The 16060-nt window shown below is 43.8% G+C and overlaps 1 protein-coding gene across 5 annotated transcripts in view; it reads left to right on the top strand.

The window, feature by feature from the left end:
- The window catches only part of agrn (agrin), a 240434-nt gene that overhangs the window by 200190 nt on the left and 24184 nt on the right, over positions 1-16060 (top strand). For all 5 annotated transcript variants that reach the window (XM_078798098.1, XM_058085205.2, XM_078798096.1 and 2 more), the window contains 7 exons: positions 532-912; positions 1122-1314; positions 4366-4581; positions 5141-5370; positions 8534-8668; positions 14632-14722; positions 14805-14969. In XM_078798098.1, the coding sequence (XP_078654224.1) occupies positions 532-912; positions 1122-1314; positions 4366-4581; positions 5141-5370; positions 8534-8668; positions 14632-14722; positions 14805-14969 (1411 nt within the window). The remainder of the gene's footprint in view (positions 1-531; positions 913-1121; positions 1315-4365; positions 4582-5140; positions 5371-8533; positions 8669-14631; positions 14723-14804; positions 14970-16060) is intronic.

The following is a 16060-nucleotide window of genomic DNA, read 5'->3' as shown; positions in this document are numbered from 1 at the left end:
CCACGCATGCACAGGGAGAACATGCAAACTGCACACAGATGGCCATGGGAGGAATTGAACTCAGGTCTCCTATCTGTGTGGCCTGCGAATTAACCACTCGTCCACCGTGCAGCCCAACCAAAATCTCAACTAAGGTTTTTCATTCATTCATTCATTTTCACACCGCTTGTCCTCACAAGGGTCGCGGGGGCGCTGGAGCCTATCCCAGCTGTCTTCGGGCGAGAGGCGGGGTACACCCTGGACTGGTGGCCAGCCAATCACAGGGCACATATAGACAAACAACCATTCACACTCACATTCATACCTATGGACAATTTGGAGTCGCCAATTAACCTAGCATGTTTTTGGAATGTGGGAGGAAACCGGAGTACCCAGAAAAAACCCCACGCATGCACGGGGAGAACTTGCAAACTCCAAACAGAGATGGCCGAGGGTGGAATTGAACCCCGGTCTCCTAACTGTGAGGTCTGCGCTGTACGGTTAATACAGTATAATATATTTTTTTGTAACATTCACCTTTTTCATTTGCAGGCCTCTCCTCCATGCCCTTCTTCACCACCACCACCGCGTCAATCACCACTCCTGCTCCCACCACCAGACATCTGGTAACCTCCCCCTACATCACCCGTCGACCCCCGGGCACAACCCGCAGGCCCAGCACCAGCAGACGGACCACCACTACCGCCTCTTCACCGGCTGTCACCACCACGGCACAACCCATCATCACCACAACAGCGATGCCCCCCACCACCACCACCGCCGCCGTTGTCGCTCACGTGTGGGACAGACTACACAAACACCACAGAGCCTGCGAGTCCCATCCTTGTCTCCATGGCGGAACATGCGAGGAGGACGGAAATGAATTCAGCTGCAAATGTCCTGCCGGGCGGGGGGGCCCTGTGTGTGAGAAAGGTAAATAATAATATAATAAATGAATGTTTTCTATTAGGAGTTTATGTATATTATATATAATATATTATATTTTTGGCCCAATCAAGTCGTCCTCCACAGAGAGGACATGAGGACACATTGATGGAGAGAAAGGATGATGAGCCTCCTTTTTTTTTTTTTTTTTACTATCCATTGTACATAATGTACTTCTCTTCTGCCCCCTTTTACAGTAATGAAGTACTTCATCCCATCCTTCGGAGGCCAGTCCTACTTGGCCTTCCAGACCATGACCGCCTACCACACGGTTCGCATCGCCATGGAGTTCAGGGCTGCCGACATGACGGGCATCCTGCTCTACAACGGCCAGGACGGCAAGAAGGACTTCATCTCCCTGGCACTGGTTAATGGCAAAGTGGAGCTCAGGTAAAAAATATTTTTTACACAAACTAAATCAAATTTATTCACCAGTGTTTTAAAAATAACCCAGTCAAGCGACACTTATTGCAAATGAAAGAGTACCCTTAACAAGTATATTAATGGATCCTTATTATACAATTATACTATAACCAAAAAGGAGCCTTAAAAGAAGAAATAAATTAGAGTATATTATAGAATGTCAATTATCGAACATCCTAAACATGGCGAAAAATTTTGAGGAAAAAAAAACGAATAAATATTATGGACATTGAACTGCCATATTGCATAATGTCAGTATATCGCACTGGATTTTAGCATGCCACACAGGAATTTCACCAAGCATCCAAGGTGGAAGCATAACCACACATGCGTTTAGCTTTTTCTTTGACTTTTATTCATGATGTTTTTTTCATGCCTGTTGTTATTTAAGACCTTAAAAGGATGTGGCTTAGAGTGGATCCTTGATTATCAAACTGCCTAAATCTCATAAAATTCTGACAATCCGAGAAAAAAACGTAGGCCTTCACTCCCAAAGAGGTGATGATGCAACTCTGCAATCGAGGAGTGCATGTTTTAACATGAAGAAACAGCCACAAGGTGGCAGAAGTGCATTTTCAAACAGCATGGCCTGCATCTCTCCCACTGAAACACATGCTCAGAAGCAGCAACCAGGAAGTGAAAAGGCATCTCACTGTGTTGTGTGAAGGGGGTTTACGCATCCATCAATCACAAGGTTCACTGTCTTTAAGCGAGAGGCGGGGTACACCCGGGACTGGTGGCCAGCCAATCACAGGGCACATATAGACAAACAACCATTCACACTCACATTCATACCTATGGACAATTTGGAGTCGCCAATTAACCTAGCATGTTTTTTGGAATGTGGGAAAAAAAAAACGGAGTAACCGGAGAAAACCCACGCACGCTCAGAGATAACATGCAACACACAGAGACGCTCGAGCGGGGAATCAAACCCTGGTCTCCTAGTTGTGTGGCCTGTGTGCTAACCCCCGGGGGTCACGCATTGAAGGGAGATTTTAACATGCACACACACAGTTAAATTTTGGTATAACTACGGGTGCGCCGACTGATTGTCGGCCGATATCGGTAAAAAAATGCACGGCCGATATTTGCTATAAAAGGCCAATCCCCTCCACAGAGCAGTAAGACTCCACTAGTGAAATGAAGCTATTTTTATGTTTTACAATGCTTAGCTTCTTTTTACACTTGTGTGACAACAATGTCATTTCCATGTCAAAAAGCAAGACGTGCCAGCGTAATTTAGGACTCACATCACCTCCGCAAATTGAAATTCCTTCACCTTGCGGCTGCGCCTCTGAGCACAGATAAGACTAAAAACAAATAGGAGGCAGCGCGATGATGAGGCACGTTGCAAACAGCGACGAGTAAATAAATATTGACCGGGAAGGTTATTGGATTGAATTTGTAGGTTAAAGCGGCGAAAGTAAAAGCGGTTCGGCGAGCTGCATATGAACTCTCTATGCAGATGTGGCGGGATGAAATGTGCGGAAAGTGAGCTGGAATATGTCACATCACAATTGTACGCTTGCACAATGTAATAATAATGTCGGAGAAGCCAATTTAAGAGCTGATATTACCACCCATAGTGCTGCATATCCAACAACATATTATTTATGGCAAATGGCAACACATAGTTTGAATGATAGCTCTGTTTTTTTTTTCTTTTAGAGAATTTGTTCTGTGGATGAACGGTTGACACAAAAAGAGGTTATAAAGTCTCATTACAGCCACATTTCCAATGACAGAGACACTTATTGTTGTACATAACGTTACGCCTGCTTAAAATAACCGCTTCAATATCAATTGGGTGCTACTATGGCTTGTAAAGAGGTTAACTGTAGCTCTGTTGTCACCATGGCAACCCCGATTCGCCTACACTACCGGTTTTAGGTGGACCAGCAGGGTACTTTTTGTTATGTTGGGATCATCCTTGCTGCAGTGCTGACTGTTCAGGGTTGGTGTGGAGTAGTGTTGAGGATTTTTTATTGTTTTTCATAATTTTTGATACAGGATTATAATTTTTTTTTTTGTCCAAAAAAAACCACAAAATTATTTTCAGTGAATCAGGCAGAAAAAAACACTTTTTAACATCATTAGAGCCCTGGACATAGGAAATAACATCCTTGTAGTCACCTATGCAATCGTATTACCCAATACAGTAGATATAATCAGAGAGAATAAGTCCACTCCCACTCATGTGTGTTACAATAAATGTGTTCCAAACGTGTGAACAGGAAGTGACATCGAGTGTTCAGAGTTAAGTTTGGGTCACGGCCGCAACAGTAGCTGTGTTATTTTAATTATTATTGTCATGGTTATTGTGTTATTATTATTATTATTACGACCAGTCCTCGCTCAAAGAGAGCTGGGATAGGCTCCAGCATACCCTAGTGACCCTAGTGAGGATGAGCGGCATAGAAAATGTATGGATTGATGGTATGTTATGCGTTTATTATTTTTTTATTGCACCTGTTGTGAGACAATTCAAACCTGCAATAAAAGCCTGCTGAACAACCCAATGTAAAAGTTACATTACTGACACCTAGTGACCAGTATCGAATACTACATACCATAAAACTAATGGAAGTCTCATTAATAATAATAGTTATTATAAAAAATATTATATTATTATTATATTATTTATTATTATAAAAAAAATTAAAATGCTGAATTTTGGCCAAAAAACATTGCATGTGCTTCAATATGCATCTTTTTTATATTGTAAAAATATATAAATATAAATATTTATATATTATAAATTATATTATATATAATATTTATATTTTTTTATATATAATAATAATATATATAATATAATATTTATATATTTTTTATATATAATAATATATATATATATATAATATAATATTTATATTTTTATATTATATTACACCACAAAAGAGCATGATTTATTAATGAACATATGTTTCAAAAACCATGATAGAGTAAAGACGCAGAATTTGAACCGCAATGTGGCGACGGATGATTGTATTATTAACATTTGTCCTTCTTCAGGTTCAACACAGGTTCGGGGACGGGCATCGTGGTCAGCAAGGTGGACGTGACTCAGGGCCGCTGGCATCAGCTCGTGGTGACCCGCAATCGTCGTAGCGCAATTCTCAGCGTGGACAACGAGCCTCATGTGGAGGGCGAGAGTCCACGCGGGACGGATGGCCTCAACCTGGACACCGACCTTTTCATTGGAGGAGTACCAGAAGAAATGAAACAGGAGTAAGTGTCTTTTTTGTTGTTGTTGTTATTATTTAGGAAAGTAGCAAATGCAACCCTGCTGCCGTGGTTAGATTCTTTTGCTATTGAATCCGGCACTTTTAACATCTTCTTCTGAACCATCACATTTGGTTTTTCCTGTCTCTGTCCATTCTGCTAATGGATCCTGACATTTTAATCCGCTATGGAGTCTTTATTCATATGTCTTACTTCCAAAGCCTGAGGCAATAATTGAGAAATTTGCGCTCATGTAGTGAAAAAGATCAAATTTGACATTTTGCATCATGATTTTTGACACGGAAATGCCTCTCTGAACAGGAGAAAATAATAGCGTTAGACAGGTTATATCTGGATGTTTATATTTAAACTAGAAGTGCATTGCTTGGAGATGACCATAAAGTATCCCACCAGACATCTTCTGGGATTTTTTTTAAGAAAATATATACAGAACAATTCAAATGTAGTTTGTTTTGTGATTAAATTATGACCCATAAAACAATATTGGTGGTCATTACTTCCTAAAATTAAATACTGATGACTCCCCCTTCTCTGTCTTGTGCAGTGTACGGGAGCGGACCACCGTTGCCTCGGGTCTTATGGGCTGCATCCGACTGCTGGACGTCAACAATCGGGTGCTCAACCTGCAGGAGAGCGGCGGCGACAGTCTCTACGGCAGCGGCGTGGGCGAGTGCGGCAACAACCCCTGCCTGCCCAATCCCTGCAAGAACGGTGCCACGTGTCAGGTCAAAGAGGCTGAGATGTTCCATTGCCAGTGCAGCAAAGGATTCTGGGGTATGTTGACACTGCAATAGTGTCATCCATTGATTCCATTTGATGTAACAAAGGCCTACGGCAATGGGGTGTGGCCAGTGAAGAATTTTTGTGAACGGCGCAGCCTGGCGCACCCACATTTCCGTCCCTCCCACTAACTTAAGTGGCAAAGAGGGAGGAGAGAAGGCGTGAGGGTTTAACACAGCCGAGTGTAATCTTAACCAATCAAATGAACGCCTCTCATTGCATTTAAATGCGCAGGGCACACCGGACTGCACATCAGATGCCACAATGCGCATCCATTTGATGTAACAAAGGCCTACGCCAACGGGGTGTGGCCACCGGAGAATTTTTGTGAACGGCGCAGCCACACCTCTGTCCCTCCCACTGACTTTGCCAAGTGGCAAAGAGGGAGGAAAGAAGGCATGAGAGGGTTTAACACAGTAATCTTAACCAATCAAATGAACGCCTCTCATTGCCTTTTAAATGCACAGGGCACACCGGACTGCACATCAGATGCCACAATGCGCATCCATTTGATGTAACAAAGGCCTACGCCAACGGGGGGTGGCCAGCTGAGAATTTTTGTGAACGGCACAGCCTGGCGCACCCACACCTCCGTCCCTCCCACTGACTCAAGTGGCAAAGAGGGAGGAAGAGAGGCGTGAGAGGGTTTAACACAGCCGAGTGTAATCTTAACCAATCAAATGAACGCCTCTCGTTGCCTTTTAAATGCGCAGGGCACACCGGACTGCACATCAGATGCCACAAAATTAAATGACATGGCCTTTTATTTTTGGTTATGAAAGAAGTAAACCCATGCAATCAATAATAAGATAGTCCTTCACTTTAGCCAAATCCTCCCGAGAACACATTGACAGTTTTGATTCACTGAAGAGTTTCTCGGACAAAACCCCGACTAGCCTAATTTGATCATGTCTCCCGTTCCTGTGGTGCTGTTTGCTGTTTGTGAACACAATCAAATGCTCGAGTCCAACACAGACATTGAAGATGTTGAGACTTGGACAGAAAACATCCACCAAATGCTCAGTAATTGCCCTTTGGCCTATCTCTCCTTCCATATCCCCTTCTTGTTGTTCCTCCGCCTGCAGCAGCTTCCAGCTAACAAGCATCTCAAAGAGAGCACAGTTAAGAGCAGACAGCAGTGCGGTCTAATCATGCGTGGACCCCCCCTCGCTGTTTGCACAAAGTTTTTGGCCTGAACCAAGTTAATTGACAGAGTAAACTTTTGTGCCTTGTTCTAAAAAGGGCTTAATTATTCCCACATTGCGTACACAGGTTTTTTTTTTGTGAAGAAGGCACCTTTGTGCTGACAAGATCCAATAAAGCACCACTGGACCATATGTGTGACAGCAAGGGGTGTCATGGTTCAATACTTACCTCCGTTTTAAGGGAAAATTTTGCCCATTGTGAAAATAGTCTGTGAAACATCACCACACTTCTTTCTCTTTTCTGTTCATTCTAATGAGCCAATGAGCTGATTGGCTGAAGGGAGGAAATAATACCTTGTAGCTTGTAGCCCCGTCCCCTTTCCCTGAAAAATGGCAGCACGCAGCTTTCATGTTAGCTGTGTACGTATTTCACCGGGAAGGGTTGACTTTCATCATGGAAGAGGGTCTGGCTCCGCTTTGCCACGACTGGACTCCGCTGTAGTCGACCCATCCGTCTAAATCAGGGGTCTCAAACTCAATTTACTTTGGGGCCACTGGAACATGACAAAACACGACTATAGTCACATTTATACTCTTTTTATTTACAACATATTGCGCAACTGCAGGGTCTTGAGACACATGCTAACTCGCAAACTAGAGAGCTAGCGACCTAAACGGTAGCCTTCAAGTTATTTCCTTTAAACTTAAATAGCCAAAAACTTACCACTTCCACACGGATAGGGAGGATAACTATTAACAGTTATTTAACCTTTAACATGAACATTAATCAAACGTAATAATTTTTTTCTGGGTACATGATACCATACAGCATCCATATTAAAACTTGCGCGGGCTGCACTACATTAAACTTTCATATCAAGGCGGGGGCCTCAAACTAGTGTCCTGCGGGCCACATCTGGCCCGCGGGCCGCGTGTTTGAGACCCCTGCTCTAAATCAACCAACTCGTCCATTCCCGGTCCACCGTGTTCTTATTATTATAAAGTGCTAGCTTAATTTGACATCACCATGCATGGTTGAACGGAAAATTTTAGATCCAAATGAGTAATTTCCATGAAAAAGTGGTTTGTTTATTATAACTTTATCATTAATATTACTAAGGATTGACCGATAGGGTTTTTTGGGGGGCCGATACCGATTTTTTTCCATCACCCTTAGCCGATGGCCGATTTTGCTTGGGCCGATACTGCTTTTGCTCCCTCAATTTACATGAAAAAAATGACAATGATAACAAATACTACAGGTCTCAAGTTTAAACCAATGTTTATTGAAATGTAAACACTGAACACAGTAGTATTCGTCTTTCTTAAACACGCATTTAAACGGCATTATCAACTTTAAAATGAATATTCAACCATGTGCAAAACATTTCTGTCGTAGTTTAACTTTTATCTGGTATTGATGTGATGACTGCTCCGCCGCAGTGAGACACTAATCACTTAGAACTCAGTTCTGTACCCAACTTTCTGTACTGAAAAATCCAATTACTGATACATGTAGTTTTACAACCTTAGTACACAGCAAATTTAACAGGCTCCGAGTTCATTTCAACACTTTGAAATTGTCCCATGGCGTCCACTCCAAAAAGTGTATAAAGTCCTAGCTTTTTTTACAACATCGAAAGTTTTTAAGTCTAAGACCCATGGTTCTGGACCTGCTAGTACTAGTGTGAATTCCGATTAACAGGAGAAAAGTCTGCTTTAGGGAAGAACTGTGATTAAAAGAAAACACAATAAGAGAAGAAGAGGGTAAAAAAAACGTCCAGACAAACCCTGTGAGCTCAGCAAGGATGAAGCTCATTAAAGTGCTTCCTCACCACAGGGCTTTTGACTACTGAAGTAACGGCGAGGCCAAAGCGCCAGCAGCCATTGGGGGCACTGAACCAGAAACATGGTCCTTCCCCTGTTTTAATTTACAAATCCTATTAGAACATGACCTCCATTACCTGGGCCTCCCATCGGTTGAACTCATTGTTGTGTTACGTTGTCTGCAGGTCCAACTTGTGCTGACGTCCATGACCCGTGCGAGCCCAACAGATGCCACCCGTCCTCCCAGTGCCAGGCGCTCCCCGAGGGAGGCTTCAAGTGCGAATGTCCCATGGGACGTGAAGGGAGGCACTGCGAGAGAGGTAAACATACGCCATGTCGAGAGATTTATATATATCTGTCATTCAACGACTTGTCCTCCGAGCAAGTCATTGCTTTTCTTCCTGTCACTCACACACTAGTGTCTCAACGGTTATTAGCAAGTTAGCAAACACACGAGTTATGATGCTAATTTTGAGATAATGATCAGTTATGATTGTCTGTACAGGTTTTATGATAGCAACTGTTTGACCACTTAAGTCAACCACATATGGACTAGCCGTGACCGGCGACCATATTGCACGCTTAGCCTAGCTGTCACTGGCTGTAGTTTACATTGGCAACAACTCGCTAGCTAGCTGCAGCGAGGAAGATTTATATATATCTGTCATCCAACGACTTGTACTCCAGGCAAGTCACTGCTTTTCGTCCTGTCACTCACACACTAGTGTCTCAACGGTTATTAGCAAGTTAGCAAACACACGAGTTATGATGCTAATTTTGAGATAATGATCCTGCAATGGATTGCAATGGAAACCACTTAAGTCAACCACATATGGACTAGCCGTGACCGACGACCGTATTGCACGATTAGCCTAGCTGTCACTGGCTGTAGTTTGCATTGGCAACAACTCGCTAGCTAGCTGCAGCGAGGAAGATTTATATGTATATCTGTCATCAAACGACTTGTCCTCCGAGCAAGTCATTGCTTTTCTTCCTGTCACTCACACACTAGTGTCTCAACGGTTATTAGCAAGTTAGCAAACACACGAGTTATGATGCTAATTTTGAGATAATGATCAGTTATGATTGTCTGTACAGGTTTTATGATAGCAACTGTTTGACCACTTAAGTCAACCACATATGGACTAGCCGTGACCGGCGACCATATTGCACGCTTAGCCTAGCTGTCACTGGCTGTAGTTTACATTGGCAACAACTCGCTAGCTAGCTGCAGCGAGGAAGATTTATATATATCTGTCATCCAACGACTTGTACTCCAGGCAAGTCACTGCTTTTCGTCCTGTCACTCACACACTAGTGTCTCAACGGTTATTAGCAAGTTAGCAAACACACGAGTTATGATGCTAATTTTGAGATAATGATCCTGCAATGGATTGCAATGGAAACCACTTAAGTCAACCACATATGGACTAGCCGTGACCGACGACCGTATTGCACGATTAGCCTAGCTGTCACTGGCTGTAGTTTGCATTGGCAACAACTCGCTAGCTAGCTGCAGCGAGGAAGATTTATATGTATATCTGTCATCAAACGACTTGTCCTCCGAGCAAGTCATTGCTTTTCTTCCTGTCACTCACACACTAGTGTCTCAACGGTTATTAGTAAGTTAGCAAACTGAAGAGTTATGATGCTAATTTTGAGGTCAAGATCAGTTGATAGCAACAGTTTGACCCTGCAATGGGTTGCAATGGAAACCACTTATGGACTAGCTGATCAAGTCCCTGTGTTGTTTATAGCTTAAATGGAGGAAACCCATGTCAGCGAACCCAATCGTCTTACGTCTCTGGTCAAAGTCACAAATCCCAAATAGCACTCTAGCTTAGTAAAATCTAAGCTTGGTTCCGAATGTGTGAACCCGACTAATGTGACACTAATTCTCCTGGAGGCCTATTTACCCGAACACCCCTTGTCTTTTTAAGTGTTGTCAGTCTAGTTCTCAGTCTAGTTTTTGTCCACCAGGCTCGCTGCTTTTGTATTTTTTTATCTCTAAATGTTGCCCGCCCGTTTGGGCGGCTGACTGACGCCACCATTAATCACGACAGTCGGCGGAGGACTGACGCGATTATTCATCTCATTGATTTCTGTGTTAAAAGAATAAATAAATCAAAAATAGCCTTTTTGGGCAGAGGGGAGGGATGGAGGGGGGGTACTGTCGATAGCACGGCATCGATTTTAGCTTCACCTCCATCTGTTTGATTTGATTCACCCGCTAACTGGGACTCTCACTATTCCCGTTTTCTGAGGTCCCGGGGTTCATGCCGCTATTTAGATAATGGTAGCTATTGTGTTTACGTAGCGCATCTCGTCTATTTAGTTATCTCACAGAAGCAAAATCTCGACATTTGAATACTCTTAAACAGGGGTCTCAAACTCGCGGCCCGCGGGCCAAATGCGGCCGGCAAGACGCCAGTTTGAGGCCCCCACCTTGATACCAAAGTTTAATGTTGAAGTGACAGCTTAAAGCTGTGTGCACACCGGACACAATTAACATGATTTTGCCCCGCCCATACTGTTACCCTACCTTGTTACCCCACCCTGTTTTGCTTTGGATTAGCAATGAAGCTAAAGGCTTATGACGCTGGGTACAAATAAATGCAGGAAATGATTCGGAAAATACACGTCAAGATAAAGCATCTCATCAAACATGTTGTTAAAGTTACGACGCTGCTCCCAGATGGAACTGAGTACGATGCTAACTTGCTAATTGGGTCAAATTATTAAGTTTCATTAGTGTTCATGTTAAAGGTTAAATAACTGTTAATACAGTACATTTGAATCTGAAAAAAATAATTTCTCCACCAACTGTATGTGGTTTCTTACGTTTTTCTTATTTGCTGTTTTATTATTCATTCATTCATTTTCTACCGTTTTTTCCTCACAAGAGTCGCGGGGGGTGCTGGAGCCTTTCCCAGCTGTCTTGGGCCGCGAGGCGGGGTACACCCTGGACTGGTCGCCAGCCAATCACAGGGCACATATAGACAAACAACCATTCACACTCACATTCATACCTATGGACAATTTGGAGTCGCCAATTAACCTAGCATTTTTTTGGAATGTGGGAGGAAACCGGAGTACCCGGAGAAAACCCACGCATGCACGGGGAGAACATGCAAACTCCACACAGAGATGGCCGAGGGTGGAATTGAACCCTGATCTCCTAGCTGTGAGGTCTGTGTGCTAACCACTTGCCACCGTGCCGCCCTGTTTTTTTATTATTTTACTTATTTATTACTGATTGATTGATTTATTGTCTTTATTCTTAATTTGTTTTGTTTGTTTATATTATTTTGTGTATAGAAAAATAAAAATTAAGATATTTGAGAACAGTGGAATGTTTTATCAGATATTTTGGTGTGGAAAACCGGAACCGAAGTACTGAAAAAGTGTAGGGTATAGCAGAAGCAAAAGCATTGAAGATAGTTTTTTTTTATTGATTTTTTTTTTTTCCAGTTTTTAATAAATGCGTTTTGGGTTTGTTTGTTTTTTTTAAAACCTGATGCGGCCCGGCTTCACCCAGAACCTAGCTCCGGTCGCCCCCAGGTAAATTGAGTTTGAGACCCCTGCTCTTAAAAGTAGAATACAAATTTCAACCACCGTTCTTGCAAGACGACTACAAAGACCTCCATGTTGTAATTTAAAAACACCGAATTATGGGTCTGTAGCTTTAACACTAAAGAGCTGTGCTTCTCCGTGCCTGCCTCCGAGAGCGTATCTGTTAGACGTGCTACAACACACTTCCGATTGTGCGATCTCAGGTGAATAGTATAATATGGAACCTTAGTCTTAAGGTCAGAGGTGCTATCATGACGATTCTTTCTTAGAAACATTGCTCATTGGTTGAGAGATGATGGATTTTTTTCTCTTGTTTTGTGCTCGTAAACGGGCTCTCTGGAGACATACTGTAAGAACATCATTAAAAAGTCCACTTTGCATCATTTAAAGAAGAATCCTACCACTGGAGATAGAAAAGCCCAAATTGAATGTTCCACATGAACAAGCAGGCTTTCAGCAGTATAAAATTCACATTTAATAGGCTTCAAATAGTGCTGAACGTCTTTTTCCCCCCACCCTGCAATGTGTCAGTCATAATCTGGGAATGAAAGAATACGACCAAATAAAGTCTCTCTCCCCCCTCCGTTGGCTGAAATTACAATCAGCAGCTATTAATAGAGTCAATCAGTTTTGTGCGTGATGTTTGTCTGTGCAAGTTTCCAGCTGGTGTGCGTCATCGTGATTCAGTCTTTTGGAACAACAACCTAATTAGCTTTCTCATCTCCGCCCGCCCGACTCAAACACGCTTACTAATTCCAACCCGTTACCGATTTATAGCGCTGTCGCTGTCTTGATGCTGTGGAGCGTGTGGGTGCATCGCATTGCGCCAAACACGGTGGTGGCTCTTGAATACTTAGTTAATGTCAAGTTGTTTCTTCTTCTTGTGTTGTATTCGGGTATCCTACACTCATGCACTTTTTTTTTTAAATAGACCTGCCAGGATAAACTGTCTGCATTATTTCTAGTGGTAGTTCACTGGGGAAAGGACAGGAAGCAGAACTGAAGATAGCAGAGATGATGATGTTGAGGTTCACATTGGGAGTGACCAGGATGGATAGGATCAGGAGGGACATTACATGTTAGAAGCCAGACTGAGATGGTTGGGACATGCCCATAGGAGAGATAGTGAATATATTGGTAGAAGGATGCTACGTTGAGAGCTGCCGGGTAGGAGTCATAGAGGAAGACCAAAGAGGTTTATGGATGTAATGTAAAGGAGGACATGAGTGTAGTTGGTGTTGATGGGGTTGGATGGAGGCAGTTGATTTGCTGTGGCGACCCCTGATGGGAAAACCCGAAAAAGAAAAAAGAAGAATTAAACTCCACATGCCCTCAGAAGCACAGCGGTCGAGTGGTTAGCGCGTGGACCTCACAGCTAGGAGACCAGGGTTCAATTCAATTCCACCCTCGGCCATCTCTGTGTGGAGTTTGCATGTTCTCCCCGTGCATGCGTGGGTTTTCTCCGGGTACTCCGGTTTCCTCCCACATTCCAAAAACATGCTAGGTTAATTGGCGACTCCAAATTGTCCATAGGTATGAATGTGAGTGTGAATGGTTGTTTGTCTATATGTGGCCTGTGATTGGCTGGCGACCAGTCCAGGGTGTACCCCGCCTCACGCCCGAAGACAGCTGGGATAGGCTCCAGCACCCCCGCGACCTTTGTGAGGAAAAGCGGTAGAAAATGAATGAATGAATGAAACTCCACATGCCCTCAGAGGCACGGTGGTCGAGTGGTTAGCGCGCGGACCTCACAGCTAGGAGACCAGGGTTCAATTCCACCCTCGGCCATCTCTGTGTGGAGTTTGCATGTTCTCCCCGTGCATGCCTGGGGACTCCGGTTTCATTCCAAAAACATGCTAGGTTAATTGGCGACTCCAAATTGTCCATAGGTACGAATGTGAGTGTGAATGGTTGTTTGTCTATATGTGCCCTGTGATTGGCTGGCCACCAGTCCAGGGTGTACCCCGTCTCTCGCCCGAAGACAGCTGGGATAGGCTCCAGCACCCCAAGCGGTAGAAAATGAATGAATGAAGGACCTCCTCAGAGGTGTTTTGTTACACTGTTACATCATAAAAAAGTATTTAGGAAAGATTGTACTTGTTATGAAATAATAGTATACTTTTTATATCTTTAGAACGCACAGAAACGTTCGGTTTTGCTTTAAGGAGGTTCTAAGTAGAGCTCATTCATTCATTTTCTCCCGCTTATCCTCACGAGGGTCGCGGGGGTGCTGGAGCCTATCCCAGCTGTCTTCGGGCAAGAGACGGGGGTACACCCTGGACTGGTCGCCAGCCAATCACAGGGCACATATAGACAAACAACCATTCACACTCACATTCATACCTATGGACAATTTGGAGTCCCCAATTAACCTAGCATGTTTTTGGAATGTGGGAGGAAACCGGAGTACCCGGAGAAAACCCACGCATGCACGGGGAGAACATGCAAACTCCACACAGAGATGTTGTGCTATTCAGATGTTCTCAATTGGATTAAATCAGAGGAACATGCTAAAAGTCCTGTTGAAAAACTAAGTCATTACCACACGGAGGAGGGCCTTCAGTCTAGATGCACCATACAACATAGTGCCGTTTGACGCCCCTGCACAACCTGAAACTCCATTGTTCCATTGAAGGAAAACAAATGACATCGAATTAACATTCAACATAGAAACCTAACAATTCCACTGATAACGTTGATGTGCTTCCAGTGGCTGAGAGGAGAGGAGCTTACATGCCATTATTTAATGGCGACTCCTACCTGGAGTTGAAGGGTCTCCATCTTTACGGCCATGATCTACGGTAATTCACCAACTCACCATTCCACTGTTCCAAATAAAATGACCTGTTTGACCTCTGCATGTGGTTTTTTTTTTGTCTGTAGCCAAAAAGTCAGCATGACTTTGGTTCTCATGGCCAACAACTCCAACGGTCTGATCTTCTACAACGGGCAGAAATCAGACGGAAAGGGAGACTTCATCTCGTTGTCACTAAACGAAGGCTTCCTGGAGTTCCGCTACGACCTGGGCAAGGGGCCTGCGACCATCAGGTTAGCAGTCGGCGTGTCAGTGAACGTCACTCTGCCTGTTCCTGCTGCTATCTGCTATATTTGCTTTGAAATCATTCTACTTTGTTCCATACATCTTGGAAAGCAAGACTAGTTTTTCCAACTTACCTGATGAGCCAGCGTCCCAAAATGCCCGCAGTAATGCAATCAAAGTCTCTCACTGTGTAAGCTGTCAGATAAAAACGCTACAAGAAAGGATTTTTGCTCTACAAACCCAAAAAGGACTAATAAAATGTTCCCAATGGAATCCAGTGGTAAGAAGTATGGATGCTCTGATGATCGATCAACCAAAACACGTGACCGGCGACCGTATTTCGTCTCGTATTGAGCTTGACACAGGCGACGCCAATCGATACCGTATTTGATGACTCCCTGACTAAACGTATTGCTGTTCGACTATTCGACTATATTGTTGTGTACACGATTAGCCTAGCTGTCACTGGCTGTAGTTTGCATTGGCAACAACTAGCTAGCTAGCTGCAGCGAGGTAAACAACCAAGTTCCTCACCAGCCGTGGTCAATGCATTTGGGTCCTTCCAAGCAAAATAGCTAGCTAGCTAGAGTTATCCGCTTAGCCGAGATGGGTGTAGCTAGCTGTCACTGGCTGTAGTTTGCATTGGCAACAACTAGCTAGCTAGCTGCAGCGAGGTAAACAACCAAGTTCCTCACCAGCCGTTGTCAATGCATTTGGGTCCTTCCAAGCGAAATAGCTAGCTAGCTAGAGTTATCCGCTTAGCCGAGATGGGTGTAGCTAGCTGTCACTGGCTGTAGTTTGCATTGGCAACAACTAGCTAGCTCGCTGCAGCGAGGAAAAGAACCAAGTTCCTCTCCAGCCGTTGTCAATGCATTTGGGTCCTTCCAAGCGAAATAGCTAGCTCGCTAGCTAGCTAGAGTTATCCGCCTAGCCGAGATGGGTGTAGCTAGCTGTCACTGGCTGTAGTTTGCATTGGCAACAACTAGCTAGCTAGCTGCAGCGAGGTAAACAACCAAGTTCCTCACCAGCCGTTGTCAATGCATTTGGGTCCTTCCAAGCGAAATAGCTAGCTAGCTAGAGTTATCCGCTTAGCCGAGAT

The sequence above is a fragment of the Doryrhamphus excisus genome, linkage group LG17, assembly GCF_037039965.1.
Source record: "Doryrhamphus excisus strain RoL-2023G ecotype Guam linkage group LG17, RoL_Dexc_Guam_v1.1, whole genome shotgun sequence".
Lineage (NCBI taxonomy): Eukaryota > Metazoa > Chordata > Actinopteri > Syngnathiformes > Syngnathidae > Doryrhamphus > Doryrhamphus excisus.
Note: the sequence above shows the minus strand (reverse complement) of the source record. Positions and strands in the feature narration are given on the sequence as shown.